The 26,401-nt window shown below is 33.8% G+C and overlaps 1 protein-coding gene across 1 annotated transcript in view; it reads left to right on the forward strand.

Moving 5' to 3' along the window:
- Positions 1-26,401, forward strand: part of KLHL1 (kelch like family member 1) — a gene marked incomplete at its 5' end in the record, with an annotated part of 353,122 nt that overhangs the window by 316,255 nt on the left and 10,466 nt on the right. The window contains one exon of the mRNA XM_008052763.2: positions 10,243-10,455. Within this exon, the coding sequence (XP_008050954.2) occupies positions 10,243-10,455 (213 nt within the window). The remainder of the gene's footprint in view (positions 1-10,242; positions 10,456-26,401) is intronic.

Below are 26,401 nucleotides of genomic sequence, written 5' to 3' on the forward strand. Positions count from 1 at the left end.
CATTGCAGCTAAAATATCTTTGTGCTTTTTCTTCTTATTTCCTGAGTTAGCTCACAAAGCAGATACTGATACTGCCTGAACACATCTGCAAGTAGGCTTATATTAATAAATATTTAGCACCACCCCTAGAGAATTTGCAAAACATATCAAAACAAATGAGCTTGTTTCATGGTTCACCATGGCAAAATGAATTCATTCATTCATTCAAGTCTTATGTTAGTAATCCTCAAAGGGCCATTGTAATTTCTATTGTCTGAAGCATATAAAGTTGAAAGTGTCACCAGAGCTGAATTCAGTGTCTGTTGTTTTCTTATTGTGTCCCAATATTGTGTAAAGTGCCTTAAGCCTCAAGGCCTATCACTTGCATGGTGACTTCCAAGACACTGTTTGTATTTTTATATTCATATTTTGGCATTATTTTTCTTTTCTTTTTCTTTTTTTTTTTTTTTAAGTTGGAGTCTCACTCTTTCGCCCAGACTGGAGTGCAGTGGCCGCTCCTGGCCACCGCAGCCTCGACCTGCTGGGCTCCAGCGATCCTTCTGCCTCAGCCTTCCAAGTAGCCAGAATTACAGGCATGCGCTACCACACCCAGCTGATTTTTAAAATTTTATTGTAGAGATGAGGTCTCGCTGCCCAGGCAGGTCTTGAACCCGCGGGTTCAGGCAATCTACTCACCTCAGCTTCCCAAAGGCGCGGGATTACAGGCGGCATTATTTTTCTTAAAGGTGGCACCCCAAATTGCATAATTTTAATCAATCTTAGACTCACATACTTATTTAAAAAAAGAAAAGAAAGGAAATCATTATTTACTGAATCTCACTTGGGGCTACAGTTAGGCTCTAGAGATTTTTAATTTGCTTACTGAAAGCAAGTGATATTTTTAAATTGGGAGTTGATTGACTTACTGATTTCCAGAAAGTGAGGAAGCATTTTACTGAGAAAGAACAATATGTTAAGTCCCTCAGTATATGAAATGTAAACAAAGGTTGAGTCAGTCTGGACGATGATAAAAGAGTGGCCCCAAAAGATAGGATAGCATATCAGGCCCCAGGTCATGGGAACTTAGCCAGGGTAACAACATTGTAAAAGTTTTAAAAAGAGCAGTGACTTGGTTGCATTTCAATTTTATAAATATTTACTCTGGCTGAAGAATAATTTATAATTTTTCAAGGAAACTATACAATTATTGGAATCTTACTGTATTGTTGACTGGCTAAAATATATTCCAATGGCTCAAAGAGATTATTTGATAAAAATATTTCTCAGAATTACAATGTATAACCATAGGAAACAACTCATTTTGATACCTTGTTTGAGCATAGTCACTGCCAAACACCACAATCTGGAATAAAGTGACTTTAGTGATTCAGACCTTATCATCTTCCAGTCTTTCTTCTCACCAGCTGCCTTACATCTTTCCGATGTCCTAGTCATACCTAATTTCTCTGATTACGTTGCGGGAGTTTTGAACTCCACTGTCAGCTTAAACCAACAACCTCCAGGGTCTTATCCTATTACCAAGAAGATTAAGGAACGCAGATACAGATATGGTACTCTATCTTGAATTTTACCTATAAGAACCACAGAAAAGCTCACTGGGGACGGTGGGAGGGGAGGGAGTAAAAGGAAAAACCACAATGCAAATGCTATGTTAATGATATTATAAAAGCCAAGGTCAAGTTAGGACATTTACTTAAGCTATTGCATCTGTGTTTAAGCAGCAAAAAGTCCCTTTTAGCAGTACATCCTGGGTTGAAAGAATGTTCTTAACCACATTAACAACACTTCTAGCCAAAAATTATATAGTGGTTAGATAAATAAAATCTGCCCTCATAGAGTTTTCATTATATTGAAGGGAACTAGGAAATTATAAAAAAAGAAAGCTGTAGAATTATAACAGATACAGAGTGGAAGTTGGCAAGGAAACATGGAAGGATTAAGACTGAAGTGACCATTTTTATCAGGTTTTGAAGCAGTGTACCAACTTGTGTCATGAATTGATCTAAATTCATGGGGGAGGTAGTGATCTAAATTCATAGTGGGGGTGGTGCAGGGGGCATTCCTGCAGTTGTTAAGTTTCCTCGAGACCCTCCCTCTCTGTCCGTGTAACCCGCTTCTATCTCCTCTCTTAATTTCCTAAATGTATACACTTTGATCAGTCACATTCCGTTGGCTTTCACATACTCATCTTTCTACTAAGATTTCTCTTCCATTATTTTTTTCTTAATACCTTGTGACTGACCACTGTCAAATATTCACTTGATCTTTGAATTGAGTACATTTGAAAACTCTAGATTGATAACCTAGCACTGCTCTAGTTCTCCATACAGTAAGTTGCGTGTGGCAAGACTAATGCTGATAGGACTGAGTTTATTGTTCTTGAGAAAAATAGTGTCAAGAAATATTAACATATATTAAGATTTGCTTTACCTAAAACAAAAATAAGATTATTATTAATATTTTCACTATCCAAAGTGCAGTTTAATCTTTGCCTTTACAACAAACCTTCTTTGAGTCCACCCAGTTAAAATTAATCTTTCTTTCCTTTCTTCTCTTCTGTTCCTGAGACACATGATTAATTCTTTTCTCTACCATTTGTCAATTTCTTGCTTCAGTGGAATTTAAACGTGCTATTTCATTGACAATTTTCTACAGGTGAATCAACTTTTTTTCTAGAATTGAAAACAAGTACTTCATTCATTTTTTAAAAATTTCACAGACATGTACTGGCCATGGTGATATATCAAAGAAGAAGAAGAATTACTTTGTTAAATTGAATTGAAAACAAGTACTTTATTCATTTTTAAAAAATTTTCACAGATGTGTACTGGTCATGGTGATATATCAAAGAAGATAAATAAAATCTGCCTTCATAGAGTTTTCATTATAATGAAGGGAACTAGAACACTATTTAAAAAAAAAAAAAAGGAAAGCTGCAAAATTATAACAGGTATAGAGTGGAAGTTGGCAAGAAAACATGGAAGGATTAAAATTGAAGTGAGCATTTCTATCAGGTTTTGGGGCAACTTGTGTCATGAATTGATCTAAATTAATTTGTATGTTTACAATGGTCCGATTTCTGTAGTATATATGGGTATGTATTGATAAATAAAGGTAGATGGAATCTATCAGGCTTCAACCCACAACCTTGCTTACCAGACGTGTTATAATGGCAAGAAATCTCAGACTCAGTTTGCAACAGGCACCAACATTTCTTAGCAAGTAGAAACAAAAGTAGTCATTCAGCCTGTTGTAAGATTATGAAATTCCATTCACTGGCCTGTTAGACACTGTAACAATTACCTCCCATGAAAAGAGTCAGGGTCAGGCAGATGCAGGAGTAATCTGACAGCAGGATTGGCAAGCCCGCTAATGGGATCAAATGATAGAGTTCTCCATTAGTTGAGAAACAAAGGAGCAAACTAACTTCTGGATATAGAGAGTTGCTCCAAAGTTGTTATGCTGCCAGAGTTGTGGGATTCTAATATTTTTATTATGCGATAGAAAGGATGTCTAGGCATTCTTTTTGGGTAACCAAATACACTGAGTGAATATTATGTTTAATATTCCAAGCTACTTAGCAAATCATTCTAATATTTCGATAATGGTATTGGAAGTGTTTTCTGTAATCATACCTGAAGTATGATTTATTGGTAAAGTATACAAAATTGTAAATCACTATACCTATGTTACAGATTATAAGTAAAGTTAAATTTTAGGAAACAAGTGGGATCAGAAAATACTTTCTGGTGGAGACACAACTTCAATTGATCAATGAGAGATGAGCAGAAGTAACCCTGTGTGTGTAGTAAAAAGCTATCTAATATAGAGTAAATATGAATGCCCAGTGTCACACAGGACTGAAAAACATCTAGGACTCTGGTAGAACCTCCTAATTGCCCCTCAATACTCATTTGCTCCTTTTTATATGACAGTATAAACACCAACTTTTAGTAAGACATATGACCACCAGAAGAGAGCCAACATGTTCCAGCATATACCAGGTAGGCATTTGCCATGTATTTAAGTTATGATCAATGGGATGTGAAAAGTGAGTTGTGCAACACAGAAGGTGGACTTTTAGATGGGACAGGCTGCATTCTTTTATCCATTTATCTTCCTTCCAACTATTCAACCCACCATTGCGGATGCTGAGACTCTACCTTGGAACACTAGAACGGGAGACTTAGTACTACATGGAGTTTAGCATTACTGTATATTTTCCAAGCAAGAAGTATTGGTGACTTTTATGCATACCATCTTATCAAGATATTTGTAAATCAGGGAGATTTTAGATAATAGAAATATTGTATTCCTTTGTGTCAAAGAACAGAGATTTGTTCCTTGACCGGAATAATAATGTCTCCCTTCGGGGCAAAGGTTGGGCAGGTTTTATGGCAGCTCCCTTTAAAGGATCAACACTTCCTAAACTTGAGGTTCCTTAAATGTGAAACAACCCCATAACATGTGGCTTCACCCAATTTACTCTGAATCACACTACTGAAACTTTGGGCGGGGGGGCAAAAAATGTGAACATGAAGCTCATGCTGTCTATTGTACTGTAACCAGTAAAGTCATTTCTCTCTCTCTCTCTTGAATCTTGTGTCTTCTCCCAGCATCTGAAACTGAGGCAGGTTAATTTGTTACCTTGCAAGGGTAAAATTTCATACTCTTCTTACTTCTTAGCAAATAATCATAATCTAGAGATACACCCTGGGTCTCAACACCTGTAGAGCCATTTTTATATACATTCAAATGTAACAGCAAATAAAATATGTGACACTTAGATGGGAGCCTGGTGACTGGGCTCAAGGTATTGGAACCTGGCAACTAAACATTGCCAAACTTATCTATGTGCTGCTTAAAGACATCAATTAGGGAAAATATTAGGAAGACTCGTATTCTTACAATTCTTGGCAAAGTTCTAGAGATTTTACTTAGACTATTTCTGAATCATCTATCAATTCTTTGTATGCAAAGGATATGCTAGTCATTATTGACAACAAACTGAGCTATGAACCTGATGAGTCCTAAGAATAGTACTGTCAGTCTTTTGTCATGGCCTTATAATGCAACCCCAACTCACAACATGGAATGCAACCCCTTTCATTCTCAGTCTAACTGTTCATCCTGCCAGCTGTATCTTTTCTTTCCCATCTTTCCCTACCACCCCTTCCATCAATATGACATATCTGCCACTCTTTATTTACCAATGCCATAACCTTACATGTCCCTCGTCTTTCCACATAATGCTTTCCCTGTATATAATGTTTCTTTTCTATTTCTTCAAATTATAAATTTTTACTCATCTTTCAATTCTGAGTTTAAATGTCACGTTTTCTTTCTTGTTGTGAAACTGTCAGCTGTCACTTCCTATGCTGTCAGTGTATTGACTTCCATCATCAGATGCTTCTCCGCTCTTTGGATTCTTAACATCTGTCATTGCAGTGAACAAAAGCAAGGAATCATTCTAGACTATGAATAAATGGATTGTGAGGGGAGATATAAGGAGGTAGCTTTATTATTGTTATTTATTTTACGTTCTAATAATGAGTTCAGTCTTGATTTATGTTTGCACATAAATGGATCACAGGCAATGCTGGTTGATCACATATATTTACAAAGTACTAATTATTTTAAGTATTGAAATATGTTTATTGGTTTTGAAAATGGATCCATGAAGCACTATTTTTTTCTTTTACATAAATTCAATTTTTCTTATTTCTCTTTCAAAATACTTTCTTGAAAAAAAGTTAGCATATTTTCAAGTAATTTTTCCTCGGCATTTATTGATATTATTACCTAACAATATAAATTGCCATTCTATTAGATGGCATTTTATATTAAATTATTAAAATTATAGTTACATTTTTAATCTGTAAGAAATATCATACTATGAATAACATAAAAAGGACAGACTATATGCCACATGAAGGAAACCACTGATAATGTGGCTTTAGTAAATAATTAATAAAATAAGTAACATATATAAAGTTTTTATTTTACAAAAAGAACTGTCAAATGTTCTCTCATTTTTAACAAAGCATTACATAAACTTCTTGCTTGTATAAACCCTTGTGCTGTTGGATTTTATTAGTAGAGGAGTCATAATGTTTGTGCTTATATAAAAGAAGTCAGTGATATTATAACCTGTGATTTGCAAAAATGTTTTACTGTAAAATAAAACATTTGCTAATACATGCTAATGAGTATTCTATTAACTACAAATATGCTAACAGGCTAAATATTTAACTTCTATAATGTAAACAATGTGATTACAAGTCATAACATTATTTCTTATATTCTGAGGTAGAAAAATGGAATATTTATTAATTAATTCATTTCTTCTAGATAATATGTAGATTTTTCTTTGAGCAATTTGGCTTAATAAGTAACATCCTAATTAATTTTTTGTAAAGGCAATTTATTTTTATTTATTATTTCTCCATTAGATTGAAATGGCATAAGAGGCAATTTCTCTTTATTCCTAGTTTGTTGAGCGTTCTTAACATGAAAGGGTTCTAAATTTTGTGAAATATTTTGCCTACATCTATTAAGAAAGCCATGTGATTTTTATTATTTATTCTGTTAATGTGACATACGTGTCACATAAATTGAATTTTGTGTGTTGAACCATTCTTACATGCCAGGTATAAATTCCACTTAGATGTGATGTATGATCCTGTTAATGGATTCGGTTTGCTTGTATTATGTTGAAGATTCTTGCATTTATATTCATCATGGATGTTGGTCTCTAGTTTTCTTATGGTATCTTTGTCTGGCTTTGGTATTATGGTAATACCGATCTCACAGAATGTGTTTGGAAGTGTTCTCTCCTCTTCAGTATATGTAAGTTTGGGATAGATTGACTCTTGTTTGAGTGTTTGTGCTAATTTACCAGTGAAGTCTTCTGACTCTGGGCCTTTCTTGTTTGCATTGTATTGACACATAATAATTGTACATATTTATGGAGTACAATCTGATGTTTTTATACTTCTATGTATTACAAAATGATCAAATAAGGTAATTAATCACCTTAGACCTTTATTATTTCTTTGTTATGAGAACATTCAAAATCATCTCTTCTAGCTATTCAAAATTCACAATTCATTGTTGTTCATTATAGTTACTGTGCAATAGAATACTAGAACTTATTTATCATATCTAAGTAGCATTTTACCATTAATCAGCTTCTCTCTATCTATGCTTTCTCATTATTCTTTCTAATCTCTGGTAATCACTATTTTACTCTCAACTTCTATGAGATAATTTTTTTAGATTCCACACATAAGTCAGATCATGAGGTATTTTTCCTTCTGTGCCTGGCTTATTTTACTTAACATAATGTCTTCCAGGTTAATTCATATTGTCACAAACAATATGTTTTCATTTTTTTATGGCTAGATAGTATGTATCCATTGTGTATCACCAAACATACTCCATTTTCTTCAGCCATTTATTCATTGCTGAGCATCTAGTCTGATTTCATATTTTGGCTACAATAAACATGAGAATGCAACTATCTCTTCAACATAATGATTTCATTTTCTTTGAATATACACTTGGTAGTAAGATTGCTAAATCATATGGTAGTTTTAGTTTTAATTTTTGAGGAACATTCATAATGTTTTTCACCATGGCTGTGTTAATTTACACTGCCACCATTAGTGTATAAGAATTCCCCTTTATTCACATCCTCAGCAGCATTTGTTATTTTTGTCTTTTTTTGATAATAGCCATTCTAACTGGGGTGAGATGATATCTCATTGTGATTTTGATTAGCATTTCCTTGATGGTTAGTGATGTTGAACATTTTTCATATACCTGTTAGTTCCTGGGCTTTTTTTGTTGGCAAGTTTTGATTACTGATTCCAGAACTTAAACAGACTTATAGACAATCTGGTGCTAGGTTAGATATGATTATGTTCAGACTTTATATTTTATTAATTACTTAGTCTTGGTAAGTTGTATATTATTATTACTGTCTATATACACAGATATATGCTTGTATGTTACTCTGAAAATAATTTCAGAGAGAAAAAACAAGCGTGATATATTATTGCTTAAAATGATTTTATCAGTTTATCCGCAATACTGGGTTCAGATAACTCAATAATATGATTATTGGCATAATGTGTATGAATAAATAAAGCAACTTGAAGTCAATGTTTCTTTTAAAACAACAGAAAGTAGAAGGGTGATGTCATTTTTATTTGTAAAATAAATGTGTCGGGGACTGTGTCTTACATGAAGATGCCCAATAAGTAAAAAGTAACTGCAAAATACATTTAGTTGCATTTGAATAATATCTTAAGATTATAGCATGCTTCTTTTGAGTAAGATCTTCAATTTAAATGAAACATAGAAATAAATGAGGTTCAGATTTCATGAAGTGTTTAGGATGATAAAAACTTCTGAGTGAATAATTATTTCACTTCTGGGTGCCTTTGCAAGTGAAATTGTCCAATACTTGTCATTTTTAAATGCTCCTATTGGTTAATTTTTACATAGCACAAGATTGAGAGCCAGCAGAAAACTTTGAGTTAATCAAGCAAAGTGACGTTACATCCATAAAGGGAACACTTGGGCAATCAGAAGCATTTTATCATGGCAGGCATTATGAGAACATAAACAGCTTTAAAAATATGTCCCCAGGATTTGAGATAAGTTTAGACATCATATTTAGAGTTATTAAAATATATTAGAACATGAAATCATAAATATAAGACCTGATTGATTTTATATGCTAAGTAATAATGTCTTTCTATGCACTTGCTTATTTAGAAATGAAAATTATAGAATTGTCTATCAATATATTATGCATAATGTCCGTAGTAAAGGAAAGATTTCATCTAATTTTTAAAAACAGAAGCCAATCATGTCCTCGCTGTACTCCAGAGCCACTTATGACTTCTTGTTTCATTCAGGAGAAATGTCTACCAGTACCTGTGTGAACAGCTGTTCACTCTGAAATACCTCCCACTACCTTCAATCTCTGCTCCAACTACTCTGGCTTCCTTGGCTCCTAAAACTTTTTTCAGTCAGCCATTGAATCTTCTCCTCCAGATGCTACTGAATTCACCTCCAATCACTATCAGCATCTTTAAGTTTTTGTGCAAACATTGTTTTCTTCTTGAGATCTTTTTGGGTCATTTATTTTAAATAAAAACCAAAATTTTGCATTCCCGACCCTGCTCTGGAGTCTATCTATGTCCACTACACTTAGCACTTTCCACAATTGTATATAAAATAATAACTGTATTATATATTAATATATTATTAATTATTATATGTTTATAAATAGTTGTATTATTTTGTGTATTACATCCACTCCAACCTCAGTCAAATTGAGTGTAGGGATTTTTTTTCCTGTTGGGTTCATGAACACATTCATTAAACTTTGGACAGTTTGTGGCACATACTAAATATTCAAAAATATGATAGTGAGCAAATAGATAAATAAATGAATGCAACGCTGCATTGTGATGAAATTTTTATGACTATGACCAAACAAGGAAGAGCTATTTTATTAGGATTAGACAATATATTTAAATCATTTGAGTACTATGTATGATGCAGAACTTATTTTCTTAGATTCCTGTCATAATTATCATTAACAAAATAACTATAGCAAAATTAGTGTATCATGTAAGTTTCAGGAATTTTTTTTATCATATTAACACCATTGCATCCTTTATTCCTGTAAAGACTTATCTTTAGCTGTGTTATAGACAATGATTCAGAAAGTTATGACAATCCTTGTTTGGATAGTCTCATTTTTCAGTGTTGTAAGCTGTGGGGATGGAACACAAGAAGCAGGCATGATTTACACATGGCCAAACCATTTGTTGAACAAGTAACTTCTTTTCTAATTATAGTCATTTTCTTATATCTCATTCTATATTTTAATACTTCTCAATATTCATTAAACATAATGTATTAGTATTATTTATTTCTGCAAATAGACAATTTAAATCTATGCAACTTTCTAGATACAATAAGGTTAGAAAATTATAGTTGTTTTAATTTCTTCTTGTATACTGCATTTTAGAATAATAGGAATTCCAGGTATCATTTATAAAGCATTTATAGAGCATATTTAACAAAGTCTCCCTGTGAAGTAATGTATTGCTAACACATTTGAGTCTCATGATTTGAAATTTAATTTTGAAGACATTTTCTTTTCTATGTTTTGTCATCTAGACTATCATGTTAAATCACATTTCCCAATTGTGTTTTTAGGTTGTATTCAATTGGAGGGCGTGATGGAAGTTCCTGTTTGAGCTCAATGGAATATTATGATCCTCATACAAATAAGTGGAACATGTGTGCTCCCATGTGTAAGAGGAGAGGGGGTGTAGGAGTGGCCACATGCGATGGTTTTCTTTATGCAGTAGGAGGTCATGATGCTCCTGCTTCAAATCACTGCTCCCGGCTACTAGATTATGTAGAAAGGTAAGACACCCAAAGCACTTTACAGTGGAAAAGACAACACAAATTACATCGATGCCTATTCAAGTGACTATAAAATTTTCATAATTTAGAACAGGTAAATACAACTCCTAGAGCTACTCCCCACCCCCACTGTCTTCCTGCAAACACACACACACTTTCTATTTTTCTTCTTTCTTAATCCCTTCAACTAATATTTACTTAAAGTCTTAAACAATATTTTTTCACAAGATACTTAAGTAATCTTTAAATTTCTCCTTGATATATTTTTTAAAGTTTAGTTAAAACAAAGTTTTAAGTAATTTATTAAACGTGAATGCTAATTCTTTTGTAAAATATTGGAAATGTTGTTTATGCAATCTCCTTGTCCTGTCTTGTTTGTTGCACTAGATCATCAACTGTCAAAGGTAAATTATGAGCTTCTTTGTGTTTTATGACATACCTTTCTTAACATGAGGCCAATTTATTAGAATTAAGTTTTTTAATAATCCTGGTATATGAAGGCAACATGGGCTCTCTTTTGACTTCCTAAAGATAACCAGGTGCACAGATCCTGGAGTGGAACGATACCTTGGCTTCAGACTTAGTAAAACAATGCAGGTACTTCTTGGCATGCCTATAGCTGACTTCTCTTTTGTCTGTGCAGCACTTTGATCCATTATGTGTTGTGTGTAAGGACTGAAGTGATCTTAGTAAGACTCGTGGTGGTATCTCCTATTATATAAAGATACACAACGATCTACAGGGAAATGAGAATAGGAAATATTTAGGTCAATTGGTTCATCAGTTGGGATGGGAGACTTAACTCTGCTGTAACAAATAACTTTAAACCACTCCATGGATAAATACCAAGATGCTTTTTTCTTACTCATTCTACATTTTCATGATATTATCACTTGGGTGCTCACACTGACATGTAAGCTAAAATATTGAGCATTGTTGGTCTCCATGTCAAAAAAAAAAACCCAGAAAGTAGCAAATTGGTCACTGGTCCTTAAGAGATTCTGTCTGTGAGTAGTATTTTTATTTTGTTTATAATTCAATAACAAACAAGCCACATGGACATGGAAAACTTCACCAGGTGAGAGGTATCCTAACTTGTACCTGGGAGAATGTTTGGTGGACAGCCCTAATGGCAAAATAATTTTCCTCTTCATGTGAAAAAAACCACATCGTTTATACTCATGCCTGTAAGTGGTATAGTCAGTGAGAGAAAAATACTCCTTCTCATTTATAGTTATTTTTTCTAAGGATATGCAGTTATTTTTACTGAGGATAAATTCATTGGCAAGAGATAGCTTTTGGTAAACAGACTATGTTCACACTTAAGGCAGTGTTTGGATAAAATATAGAAGCAGTGTTGAACAATATTGCTACTCTGTGAGATGGACTGTACTTACATGGCTACGTGCACATTGAGAAGAGCATTAGCCACACTGTATTTTCAATTTACCATTCTCTAGCCCACTGAAATCTAGAATTATAGATGTTGCCATGAAGACAATAGTCAGAATTCAATAAATAAATTTATACTTTCATACACACAAACATTCAATAATTTATTTCAAAAATATTGCGAACAGCCTGACAGCTCATTTACATTTTCTCTGTTAAATTCTTGGGAAAATGAAGAGAGAAGAGGAGTATGACGTGACTCTTGCTTTTACCTTGAATATCTTATATAAATGCTGCTAATGAAATGATATTTCAACCAAATAGTCTTATCTAACTCAACTGTATAATGTATTAAAATGCTGTTTGTGAGCAGAAGCATAAATAATTCAGTCTAGGAATACATTTATATTGCAAAATTATATTCAAATAAGCATAGCTATTTTAAGTTATAAGAGTGCAGCGTATATGAGCAATTTAAGTAATGCAGAAGCACACAGCATAACCATCATTCTTATCCTATCTCATACTACCTGTCAGATTGATAGCATTTTTGTACTTTCTAGTGCATATTTTCTATATTGATGATCTCACATGTAAATCATCAATAAGTCAAGATATACAACAGTGCCTCTTAAAGTATTTTGCACATAAAATGTAAATAAGTTTTTAAATATGTATCATAGGCAAAGAGATAATTAGAAATCTCAAGAATAGTGTACAATGCTTTTTTTGTAGAAAGCAGCAAGATAGATCAACTTCTATTACATCATAATAATGTCTTATGAAAATGGAAAATATTATACAATGGTGGTATTAAGTACAGTTAGAAAATACTTATCAAAAATTGTTCACAGGCAGGCTATCTTGAGCACAGACAACACTGGTACCTCAAATCAGGGCAGAAAAGAAAGCAGGGACTAAGTGAGAAGGAAGACTCTAAAATAATTTATGGAACAAATGTGAATTAATTTTGTGACTGAGCCTCAGGCTCGTAAGAGCAGCTTGGTGGACAAAACCTGTGTCCAAAATGTGCATTGAGTGCTAGGATAAGTTAAGATGTGCCTCATTAGACAAAGAACATTCATCCATCTACCTAGTCAGTAAATATTGTTTTTATGTATGTTGCCCTATCTGATACAGTGCTTACAATATTGGAAGAAAGGGACAAAGAAATACATAGAGCTTTAAGATCACAAACAAAACTGGAACCAGGGCAACAGATCAGATTATATGCCCAAAGGCATCAGTACTGCTACGATTTAATACTAGGTCATGACCGCCTTTGCCCTCACATCTGCATCCCAGTAATGAGACCCGGTGAGAGAAGGGAGTCAATATATGTGCCTCCTGCTGGGTTCGGTGGCTCAGGCTGTAATCCCACGCCTTTGGGAGGCTGAGGTGAGTGGATTGCCTGAGCCCGCGGGTTCGAGACCCGCCTGGGCAGCGAGACGTCTCTCTACAATAAATCAAAAAATCAGCCGGGCGTGGTAGCACATGCCTGTAATTCCAGCTACTTGGAAGGCTGAGGTGGAAAGATCGCCGGAGCCCAGCAGGTCGAGGCTGCGGTGGCCGGGGGCGGCCACTGCACTCCAGTCTGGGCGACAGAGTGAGACTCCCAACTCAATAAAAAAAAAAAAAAAATGCCTCCTAAACTGAGTTTTGTAATATCCACTTCTGCTTCTACTAATTTACTGTCCTTATTGTTGCAAGAGAGATCATTTCATAATGTTGGTTTGACCTGGAAGAACAATGGAGAGGTTTTTCTTTGTGACAATAATCAGTACCAAAATTAAAATTATTTTTCATCAATTTTTTCACTAAACTTGGTTCCATGTGCTGCAGTGACCAAGATTGTTTGCCCCTCTATATTGCTGCACACGGTCCAATTCCCGGCACAGAGTAAGAGCCTAACGAGCATTTATTGAACTAGTCAGACACTATGAAAAACAGACTTCAAGTTTCCCACCAAGAAAAAGTATCTTGAGAAAAAAATATAAAGAGATGATTATAAAGATAAATTGATAGGTAAATTATAGAAGATAGATAGAAAGATATAGTGATAGAGGAATGGAATAATGGAAGAGTGGAATTATGGTTGGATGTTTGGATGGACTTATGGAAAGATAGATATATTAAGATGGATTTATATTTGTTTAGTAGTTCCAGATTTGCATTGTGGATGCTTATTTTTATTGTCTTCAACTGTCAGTCATTTCTGTATATTTTAAGTTTTTATTTAATAGAAAACTTTTGAGATAGGGATTGAAAAACTAAGCAACTGTTCAAATATTAGTTGAAAATTATATCTTTATGTATTTTCTGGGCACTATTAAATAATAAGTATCAAGATATTTGGATATACTATGAACAAATATAAATGAAAATATAAAACATTTATTCAAAGTCTACCAAAATCTACCTCAGTCATATCAAAAAAATATATCTCAAATAACAGTATTTTTGTCAAAATATGACTCAATAGTATTATTATCTTCAGTTTATTCTTTCTTTGATAAAAGTAAAATAAAAGTTAATTTTACTGCCAGACCTAAAGGGATAGATAGATACTTTAATTAATTTTTAAAAACATTACTGTAAACATCAATATATGAGGCAATAAGGTTAGGAATTTAGGATTATTTGTTTATCTTGGCATCTCATTTTATCAGTTTGGTTTAGACATACTTCAAGAATTTGCATTTCTAGACTAGGAAGAGAGATGATAAAATAAAAATGAATTTTAACTTAAATGATTGATGTTTATCCTGTTTTGATATGCATGAAAGCCTAAGTTTTCTACACAAGCAATAATTATTTGGATTGTTTAAATCAAATGTTAGGCAGGAGATTTTGATATCTTTAATAAGGTTTGTTCTTGTCTTCCTCCCCCTCCCTCTCCCTCTGTCTCCCTTCTTCCTTCAAGATATTATTGCTGGAGCCAGATGGATGAGTGTAGTATAAAGAGATTAACTAGTTTGCTATTGTATATTCATAACTTTTGCTATTGGTTAACATATTATGTACAAATTTCTTACAGATATATAGAATATGAGGATCTATGACAACCTAAGTACTAAGTATTGAATGCAACAATTGTTAACTAATATTTACCTTAATGGCTTATAAGGAGACACAGAAGAAAATTGGCAGGATAACCTACTTTGGGAAATTATGCTCAGAATTCTGACATCATGGTTGTTGTGGAAAGGCAAACATGCATGAGAAGATGAAGCATGCCATTGCCTATATTGGTGGAAGGATATCAACCCTGATATCAAATTATAAAAATTCACTTTCATGTTTGTAGAGGCTAATTAAAAAGATATAATTGGATCCATAGTGCTAATAAGGGTTTTCTGTCATATTAGAAGTGATTACATAAATAATCTATTGCTCTTTAGCTATTAACTGTTAAGAGGTATTCATTTTTAAAAGTTTATTTTAACCAGCATTCAGATTTCTGTGTTCTGTTGATTGACAATAGTTCAATTAATTTGTGAAGTTCTAGCCGGGCTTGGTGGCTCAGCCTGTAATCCCGCGCCTTTGGGAGGCTGAGGTGAGTGGATTGCCTGAGCCCAAGGGTTCGAGACCCGCCTGGGCAGCAAGACCTCATCTCTACAATAAATCAAAAAATCAGCAGGGCGTGGTAGTGCATGCCTCTAATTCCAGCTACCTGGAAGGCTGAGGTGGAAGGATCCCTGGAGCCCAGCAGGTCGAGACTGCGGTGGCCGTGAGCTGCCACTGTACTCCAGTCTGGGCCACAGAGTGACACTCCAACTAAAAAAATAAAAAATAAAAAAATAAAAAATTTGTGAAGTTCTGCTGAGAGAACTGCTTCTGAAAGGTGTCAAAGAGCTGCTTACCTTGTCCTTGTTTTCTCTCCATTCTGTCAACAACTCAATTCTCATCTCCTTAACCTTGAGGAGTGGATGTAATCAAATATAACCTAAGCAAGAAAGGAATTTTCATTCACCTTCATACAGAAATTTAAATCAAAATAACTTTAAAAAATATTCTTATTAAAAAATGAGTAAGATATTGAAAAACAAAGCAGAAATCTATTTTCTCGCTCTTCCTCTTTCAATCTTTCTGTGCTCATTATATATTTAGGAGAAATATTAAGGAAGATTGAGAGAACATCGCTAAATACATCTTAAAAGACTACATATTAAAAATAAATATTAATAACATAATTCACTTGAAAGGCTAAAACACACTGAAAAAAATTGAGAATAATTTTTTTTAACATTGTGTTGGCTGCTTTCAACTCTGTTGTAACATTAAAATTGACAGTCAAGTCAAAACCTTTTCACCTCACACATGACCCTTAGCCCTAAGGACTGATGCAGCTGAATTAAAAAAGAGAACATACTCCTGACATAATGTATGGAAGATCTGATCAGAGAATAATTTTATATTGAGACTGAATTTGAAACTAAGAAATTCTGTCTGGATGTTTGCAGCTTGATCTTTGAGCTATTTAAAGGTTTTTATTTTCATAATTAAGAAGTAGTATTGGTTGTAGATGACATGGAAAATCAGGGAAAAATTAATAAAAGAAAGTTATTTTATCAGTAACTTTGTCAAACACATTTATTAACGTAAACCACGTCTACTTCTGATTCCTTTTCCATTTTTTAAGATACAGTTTCTAACAAGCATTAACTTTTAGGAAAATTAATCACTTTTTAATTTTTTTACCTAATTTACCTTTAGAATTGAATATAGCATATATTAGTGTCTAAAAATATTGGCTGAAAAAATAAATGGATTAATAAATGTGCAAAATCTGATGGATTAAGCTTTCTAATCTTAAATTCTACCAGAACTTCTGGTATTTTAAAATATTGATTTGAATCAATAAGACTGGTGAAATATTTTAAATTTATTTTAATCAACTTTAGATATAGCTATTATCCTTTTTACATGTCATTTTTAAATAAATATTTTTAATATTTTATTTGTTTTGAATATTAATATTATACATACATTTCTTTTAAGGTAAATATATGGTTCTTCATTCGCTAGTCTACTGTAGTTTTAGTTACATATTTCTGACCACAAATGATCCCAAATCTTAGTGGTTTGAAATAACCACTTTATTATCTCATGATTCTGAGTGTTGACTGGGTTAGCTGGGTTGTTCTTTTACTCCACATATTGGCTGATGTTGCAGTCATCTGTAGTTCAAAAATGGAAGAATCTCTTAGGGCTGACAGCTAAGGCTGGCTGTAATCTGAGGGCTCAGCTGAGGCTTCAACCAGAGAACCCTGGTTTTGCTTTACCAGACTCTCCCAGTGCCTTGGACTTTCCACAGTGTGATGTCTGAAGTCCAAGACATGGGGTTTCATGAGGAGAGTGGATGCAAATATCCAAAAATGAGCAACCATCCAGTACAATGACTCCTTAAGCCTTTGCTTGCATTGCAGTTGCTAAAGTGCCCTTGGTCAATGCTGGTCACAATGATTTGGAAATCAACTACTCAAAACCACTGAAAAGTGTGGTTCAATAAATGTAGGCAAAGCAACAATTTACCACAACTGTGTTTATGTATTTAAAGTAATTTTTCATCATGAAATCAAACACAAATACAGTTATATTTCATTCTTATTTTATAACTTTATTTGTTTTTAGTTAACTCTTTAATCTTATGGGTAAATAATGTGGTAAATGATACCAAATGCTCATCTCCATTTGCCCTTTGCTTTCAATATGATCACTATTGATTGAAAAATATTTATCTCACCCAATTTTTTTATAGAACAAGCTTGTATAAGCTATGCCTTTTTGTGATCTACCTGTTATAGCTTATTTTATAAATATGGCTATTCCTAATGCCTAAACTACATGTTAATATTTAATTAAATGCATACACTTACACATTTTTGTAAGTGTATGCATTTAATTAAATATTAACATGTAGTTTAGGCATTAGAAAATTCTGAAAATTCTTCTTCTTCTTTTTTTCCCCCTTTGTTTCAATACCTTTACAGGATACAAGTAGTTTTTGCTTACATGGTTGCATTGTATAGTGGCCAAGAAGTCTGGGCTTTAAATGTACCCACCACACCCACTTGTGCACATTTTACTTAATAAGTTATTTTCTGTCCCTCCATCCCTTTTCCTCTCCTCTTTCTGAGTCTCCAATGTCCATTCTATTATTTTCTATGCCTTTGTTGATCCTTAATTCACCTTTGCCTTATAAGTGAAAACACGTGGTGTTTGATTTTCTGTTCCCGCGTTAGTTCACTTAGGATGATGCTCTCCAATTTCACTCAAGTTGCTACAAAATACATTATTTCATTATTTTTGATAGTTGAGTAGTATTCCATAGTGTATAAATATCACATTTTCATTATTCACAGACTAGCTGATGAGCATTTAGGTTTATTGAAAATGTTTGCAATTGTGAATTGTAATGTCTTCATAACTCTGATTGAGCTAATTTGAATTTTATCTCTTGGTTTCTTAATTAATCTAGCTAGTGGGCTATCAATTTTGTTTATCTTTTCAAAGAACATGTGGGAGCAGGTATCTTTTTTTACATGATGACTTCTGTTCCTCTGGGTAGAAAGCTATAGTGAGATTGGTGGATTAATGCTAGACCTACTTCTAGTTCATTGAAAAATCACCATACCAATGTCCATAGAGGTTGTACTGATTTACATTCCTACCAACAGTGTATAAGCATTCTCTTTTCTATACATCTGCACCACTATTTATTTATTTATTTATTTATTTAATAATGGCTATTCTGACTGGTGCTAAGTGGTATCTCATTGTGCATTTCCCTGATGATTAGTGATGTTAAGCATTTTTTTCATATTTGTTGGCCTTTTGTCTATCGTCTTTTAAGAGATATCTGTTCATGTTACTTGCCTACATTTTAGTGGAGTTATTTGCTTTTATTCTTGTTGATTTGTTTGATTTCTTTGTAGCTTTTGGTAGTCCTCTGTCAGATGTATAGTTTGTGCATATCTTCTCTCATTCTGTAAGAGGCCTATTACTTCTGTCAATTATTTCTTTTGCTGTGGAGAAACCTTTTAGGTATAATCAAGTTCACTTATTTATTTTTGCTTTAGTTGCATTTCTTTTGAGGTATTAGCTATACATTATTTGCCTAGGCCAATGTCCAGAAGATTTTTTCCTAGATTTTCTTCTAGAATTTTTATGGTTTCGGGTCTGACATTTAAATCTTTAATCCATCATGAGTTGATTTTTGTATAGAGGGAGAGAGAGGGATCAGTTTTATTTTTCTGCATGTAGCTATCCAATTTTCCCAGCACCATTTGATGAAAAGAGTGTCTTTTCCCCAGTGAATGTTTTTGTCTGCTTTGTTGAAGATCAGTGGATTGTAGGTATTAGGGTTTATTTCTGGATTCTATATTCTGTTCTATTGGTCCATGTGTTTGCTCTTATACCAATGCCATGTTGGTTTGGTTACTATAGTCTTGTAGCATAATTTGAAGTCAGGTAATGTGATGCCTCTAGTTTTGATCATTTTTCTTAGGATTGCTCTGGCTAGTCTGGCTCTTTTCTGGTTCCATATGAATTTTAGGATTGTTTTTTCTACTAATGTGAAAAATGACATTGGTAATTTGATAAGAATTGCACAGAATCTATAGATTACTTTGAGTAATATGGTCATTTTAATAATGTTAATTTTTCCAGTCCCTGAGCATGGAGTGTTTCTCCATTTGTCTGTGTCCTCTATAATTTCTTTCATCAGTGTTTTGTAGTTCTGCTTGTAGAAATTCATCACTTTCTTGATTGGGCATCTTAGCTTTTTGGCTGCTTTTGTAAATGGGATTGAGTTCTTGATTTGATTCTCAACTTGGTCGTTAGCAGTGCTAACTGATTTGTATGCATTGATCTGGTAACTACCAAATTTATCTATCAAGGAGCCCTTTGGAGGAGTCTTTAAGATTCTCTAGGTATAAGATCATATCATTGAAATACCGAGATAGCTTGACTTTTTCTTTTCCGATTTGGTTACCCTTTATTTCTTTCTTTTGCCTGATTGCTCTGACTAGGATTTCCAGTATTATGTTGTATAAGAGTGATAAATGTGAGCAACTGTGGCTTATTCCATTTCTAAGGGGAAATGCATTCAACTTTTCTCCATTTAGAATGATATTGGCTGTGGGTTTGTCATATATGGCTTTTATTATTTTAAGGAATGTTACTTCTATTCCTATTTTGCTGAGGATTTTTATCATGAAGGGATACCAGATTTTATCAAATGCTTTTTCTGCACCTATTGAAATGATCAGATTTTTTAAAAATTACTTTTATGTGGTGTATCACATTTATTGCCTGGTGTATGTGAACCACCCTTGCATCCTTGGGATAAAACCGACTTGGTCATGGTATATTATATTTTTATGTACTGTTAAATTCAATTTACTATGTTTGTTGGATTTTGGTGTTTATATTCATAAGGAATATTGGTCTGTAGTTTTTATTTCTTTGTTGTATCTTTTTCCTGGTTTTGTTATCAGAGTGATACTGACTTCATAGAATGAGTTACAAAAGATTCCTTCCTTTTCAATCTTGTGAACTCTAGTAAAACTGGTACGAGGTCTTCTTTGAAGGTCTGGTATACTTTGACTGTGAGTCCATCAGGTCCTAGACTTTTTTTTTTTCCCCTGGGAGACTTCTGGAATAACAACAAAGTGAAGCAAAACAAAAACATAACAAACCAAAAAAAAAAACAAACCAGGAAAACTAAAACACACACACACACACACACACACACACACACACACACATGCCTAGCACAAAATGAATGGAGAAGAAAAACAGTAAGACAGGGAAAAAAAGGAGTTCAGATTGAAACCTCACACATATAATACCCTAAACTTAAAAGAATAAAAATTTAAAAAGGAGAAGAACAAAAGAGCAAAAGCAAACCAACAACAAAATGAAAGATGAACACTCATTCACATACACATATAAATAGGAAACAAAAAACAAAATAAGAAAGAAAAAGAAATAGAAAAGAAAAAAAGGGGACTGCAGATCAAACCCTCATATACACATTCATGCACAAAGGAAAATATTTTTAATAGATGAACCAACAAAGGCAAAACATTTTTAAAATTTTTAAAAAAATTTTTTTTTAAATCCTGCCCTCTTGTGGCAGGCTCTGTTATTGTTCCTCTCGTCTGCTCTTTCCTACAGAACTTCCATCTCTTTCACTCTCTCCCCATTGTCTGGAGCTGGGAAGAAGGAGGGGCAGTGGGAGTGGGTGGGGCTGCAGTCCTCCCCTCCCACTCTCCTATGGTCAGGGAGATCTCCTCCAGTGGGGAGATGCAGGATTGTCTCTTCCTCAGGTAGGTACTTGTGGGGGGTGCCCCAGCCAGGCCTATCCTGGAATGGAGTTCTATTGCGACTGATGTCCAGGCTCCACCTGGGTTTGTACCTCTCAGTTGTGGCTCAGCTGTGTGGGTCTGACGTTCAGAGGATTGCTGGGGAGGAGAGGATTTGGATCAGCTCCGGATTCACCACTGATCTCTTTGGATTTCTTCTTCGTCCTTTTCTGGCTACTCCCTTTGTCCTGTATCTAGATCCGGGTAGGGGGTGGGGCAGCTGGGACTCAGCAATTATCAGGTCCCTCTGAAGTTTGTGCTTTCAGGATATTCCCTCCGGGTCACAATCAACCTCTGAGTCGTTGGTCCACCAGTCACGAGATTGGGTCTACTGCTCTGTGGTGAACAAGGCTAGCACTTTCCTTCCTCAGCTTCAAGATGGTGGCAGGGTGCCTCTCTTATCCTCTCTGATGGGGCTCTGCCTATGGGCTCTTTCTGCAGCTCCCGCTGCCAGTGTCCAGCCAGGTGCCAAAGTGGTGAGGCAAAACCTGGAGCTGGTAGTCTCTCCCTGCCCTTCTTCGCAGGAAAACTTTGGTCTGTTTTTAAAAAATGGCACTCGACTTCAGCAACATGGGAAGTGCCAGGAACCAAGCAGAGATGCTGCAACACCAGCTGCTGCTCCAGGAGGGGCCTGGTCGCTTGCTCACCAACTTCACTTAGTCTCTCCCAGCATTTTCCTCCCAGGAACGATTTTTTTGATTAAAACAAAATGGCACTTGACTTCTGTTTTTGGAAATCACTAGGGTCCAAACCAAGCGGTTGAAACACCAGCTGCTGTACCAGTAGAACCCTGGTCACTAGCTCCCTAGCCCTCAATCAGCCACTCACATACCCACTCACTCACCAGCCTACACAAAATTTTCCACACACTCACTCTCTCACACCAGGACTTGCATAGTCCTACTGGCTTGGCCACCGTCTTCCCGACCTCTCCTGCTGGGAGACTTCTAATTACTGTTTTAATCTCACTATACATTATCAGTTTGTTCAGTGTTTCTATTTCTTCCTTATTCAAAGTTTTGTGGGGGTTGTATGTTTCCAAGAATTTGTCTATTTCCTCTAGATTGACTAGTTTGTTTACATAGAGATGTTTATAATAATCTTGATGATCTTTTGAATTTCCATTGTATCAGCTGTAATGACTCCATTTTTATTTCTGATTGAGATAATTTGAATTTTATCTTTTCATTTCATAATTAATCTAGATAGCGGTCTATCCATTTTGTTTATCTTTTCAAAGAATCAACTTGTTTTATTGATATTTTATATGTTTTCTTTCAATTTCATTTAGTTCTACTCTGATTTTTGTTATATCTTTTCTTCTGCTAGCTTTGGGTTTGGTTTGTTCGTGTTTTTCTTGTCCCTTGAGGTGTGATGCTAAGTTGTCAATTTGTGATCTTTCAGTTTTATTAATGTAGACCTTAAGTACTATACATTTTCCTCTGAGCACAGTTTTGGTTTTGATCTCTTTTATTATTGTCATTCATTTTGAGGAATTTTTAAATTTACATCCTGAGTCCTATGTTGACCAAAGGATCATTCAGGAATAGATTGTTTAACTACCATGTTTTTGTTTGGATTCACAAGTTCTTCTTGAAGTTAATTTCTGGTTTTATTCAATACATTAGTAGAGCAAAAAGCCAGTATGATAAGGCAATAAAATGAATGGAAATAACTATGAAAAGAAATACATGAAAGTCAGTATTCAAGAGTATGATATGATATATCAAATAATAATTTAACCATGATCTAATTAGAGACTATTAGATTTAATAAATGAATTAATAAGGTTTCTTTATATTCAGTTTAATACAGAAAATTAATTGCATATCCATCTGGACACAATAAATGACAAAATTAAAATTTAAAAAGTAATCACTAGAAATGTTTGAAAAAATACCTAGCAATAAATTTCACAATAGATATGTAGTTTCTCTAAAAAGAAAATAATAAAACATTACCGAGAAAAGTTTTTTTTAAAAAAGCTATAAATAAATGGAAGGAAATGCTGATTATGGATAAGACTGAATATTATCAAAACAGTAATGCTCTCCTAAGTTGATCTATAGAGCCGGGCTCTGTGGCTCAGCTTGTAATCCCGCGCCTTTGGGAGGCTGAGGTGAGTGGATTGCCTGAGCCCGTGGGTTCGAGACCCGCCTGGGCAGCGAGACCTCACCTCTACAATAAATCAAAAAATTAGCCGGGCGTGGTAGCGCATGCCTGTAATTCCGGCTACTCGGAAGGCTGAGGTGGAAGGATCGCCGGAGCCCAGCAGGTGAGGCTGCGGTGGCCGGGAGCGGCCACTGCACTCCAGTCTGGGCGACAGTGAGACTCCAACTCAAAAAAAATAAATAAATAAAATAAAAATAAATTGACCCATAGAGGCAAAACAATCATCATTAAATTAAAAGTGCTTATTGTGTGTACATTGAAAAGCTAATACTAAAATGTAAATATAAATGAAGAGTGCTTTAAGTTCCAGGACAACCTTGAAAAAAAAATTGTATGTAATAGCTCATTATTAAGTTACTTTACTAGACTTTGCATATCAGTAACATGTAAATAAGGAGATAAATGGAACAAATTTTTGCCCCAAAATGAAATCACACATGTAAGGAATCTTGAATATGGCAAATGGGCCAAGGAGCAGTGAGGAAAGGCCGGTTATTGTGACAAATGCGACTGAGTCATTTGGATATCTTGTATCGTATATCACATCAAAAATCAACTCAAGTTGGATTTTAGATTCAAATATGAACCATAAGACAGTAGAGCTATTAGGATACTACATAGGAAACCATAGTGAAAGTACTGGGGTGTGAAAGATTTTTTTTAACTTGGACTTACTAAGAGTCAACATCCATAAAGAAAAATACATATATTACTATTCACATGTTTGCAAAAATACCGTTAAGAGGGTAAAAAGTTAAGTCAGAGAGTGAAAAAAGTATTTGTAATACACATTACTAATAAAAGTATTATTTCTAATATACAAATAAATTCTAGCAATCATTTAAAAAAAGAATAGGAAAGCTATCCAGAACTTGAAGAACTCTGAAATGATATCCAAATTGCCAATGACTGCTAGAAAGATGATTGACATCATTAGTCATCAGAAAAATACAAATTAAAATTACACTGTTGTACCACCGCTATCTACCCACCAGAAAGGCTGAGATAGCAGGAATACCCATGTTGGAGAGGATACAGGGCACCCGACTCATTATGCTGATGGTAAGAGTGAAGTGCAGGTTAACTCAGCCTCTTAACACCAAGGGGAGGCATTTACCACATTTCAAAACATGAATTCTCTGTGACTCAGGAATCCCATTCTTGAATATTCATTAGAAATGCATATATAGGAAAACATCTGAACAAAAATACTTACAAGAACATTATTAATTATTATGCAGTTTTAATCCAATAATTTGCATTAAATTGTTTTATATTTCTATCATATACATAGTTATAAGTAAAGAAACATTTATTTTGATGCTATCATAAAACCTGGTAAAGGTTTCTTTTCTTTATGGAAAAAAAAAATTATTTTTAACCAACACTATTGTCACACTTGATTGCTCAAATTACAAATAATGTATTAAAATCAATTCAAATATAGATTTGCAATTCAATTACTTGAAATCTACAAACCACTCTCTCAGAGTAGCTTATTCATTCTCACAGCATGGATATTTATTTTTTCTTGTTTCTTTGTTTTTTGTTTGTTGGTTTTACAGGCAAATGTACCTGGCTATAAGTCACATCCATATCATTTAATATACTCTCTATCTAAATAGTGCCTGCACAAATTTGGAAAATAATATTTTCAATTCTATTTGTCAAAGTAATGCTCTTATATTTAAAACAATTTTCCTTTGAATATATAAAGATCAATTTTATCATTAAAGTGCGAAAATAGTAATAATGCTTGAAAAATTAATGATTGCTCAAAAAATTCAATTTAATTTTTAAAAGAAACTTTTATTTTGTGACTATCATATATCTTCAGCAAGATTTCATTTTACAACTAATTTTAACCACTCTATACTGGCATACTTCTCTTGCCTGGATGTTATAAACTTTTTTTTTAGAATCCCTGATACAGAGTTCATACTCTGATCAGGAAGGTCAAAGTAAGACACAGGAAAGGCAGAGAGTTTAAATACCAAAAATACCCCCTCCCCCTAACAACACCATTTTAAAAATATATACTAACTGAAAACTGAAGCAAAGAAATAATGCTTAGAGTTAAATCTTATCAAAAATTTGACCCCCAAATGATACAGTTCACTGTTAGTAATTGTTTGAAAAATACCTGTACATTTGTAAAGCCTCTTCTAAACTGAAAACAGCTGTTTATTTCATTCAGGAAATAATAAGTTTGTATCTCCCAAGCTGAGAGGTGAATTTATGGAGTTTCTGAATATAAAAAAAATCAATTTGTAGTCATTAATGTAAAAACAATAATATTTGCTACTGGCTAATCTTATATTTGTGTGATTGTGATTTTTTCCTAGATATCTGGGACAGTGTGTGTGCCAAGGGACTCAAGTTTTGTTTTGGTTTGGTTTTACTGGCAATGTATACATTTAAATATTATTTAAATATATAAAATATGCAAATATAATTTATTACACATTTTCAATATGTAGCCTACCCTTGAAAACAGGTATGTGTAATTCAAAGATTTGGGTTTTCTAAAATAATGCATTAAAATTGAAAATTAATGGAAAATTAGTGAAACATAAAAAAGATACATATTTCTAAATGTAGATTAGCATTTCTAAATGTGTATCTAACTGTAGGACATAATTTTTTTTAATTCCCTTTTCAATATGCATAATGGAGAATTGTGCCAATATTTGAGTTTTACTTGAAAAACTAAGCCTTTGGAAATGTATTTATTATTGCTTAGCTTACTAATGTTAGTTATTTTCTCATGACCTTTATTTTTTGTTTTGCAAATGGTAAAATCTGCTTTGTAGACACTATTTGACAAAATTTTGAGGAGCTGAATAATAATTAAATGAAGACCAAAATATGACTTCAGAAAAATTATGTGAAGTTATTATGACAAAGCCAGACTGGATTCTATTGAAGAATAAATAAAATCTAAAGAATGCTGATTTTTCACTGAAATTAAAATGTATTATGCAGTCTTTTTATTTATTTATTTATTTATT

This window comes from Carlito syrichta, unplaced genomic scaffold (assembly GCF_000164805.1).
Source record: "Carlito syrichta isolate Samal-C Ts95f unplaced genomic scaffold, Tarsius_syrichta-2.0.1 Scaffold287495, whole genome shotgun sequence".
Taxonomy (NCBI): Eukaryota; Metazoa; Chordata; class Mammalia; order Primates; family Tarsiidae; genus Carlito; species Carlito syrichta.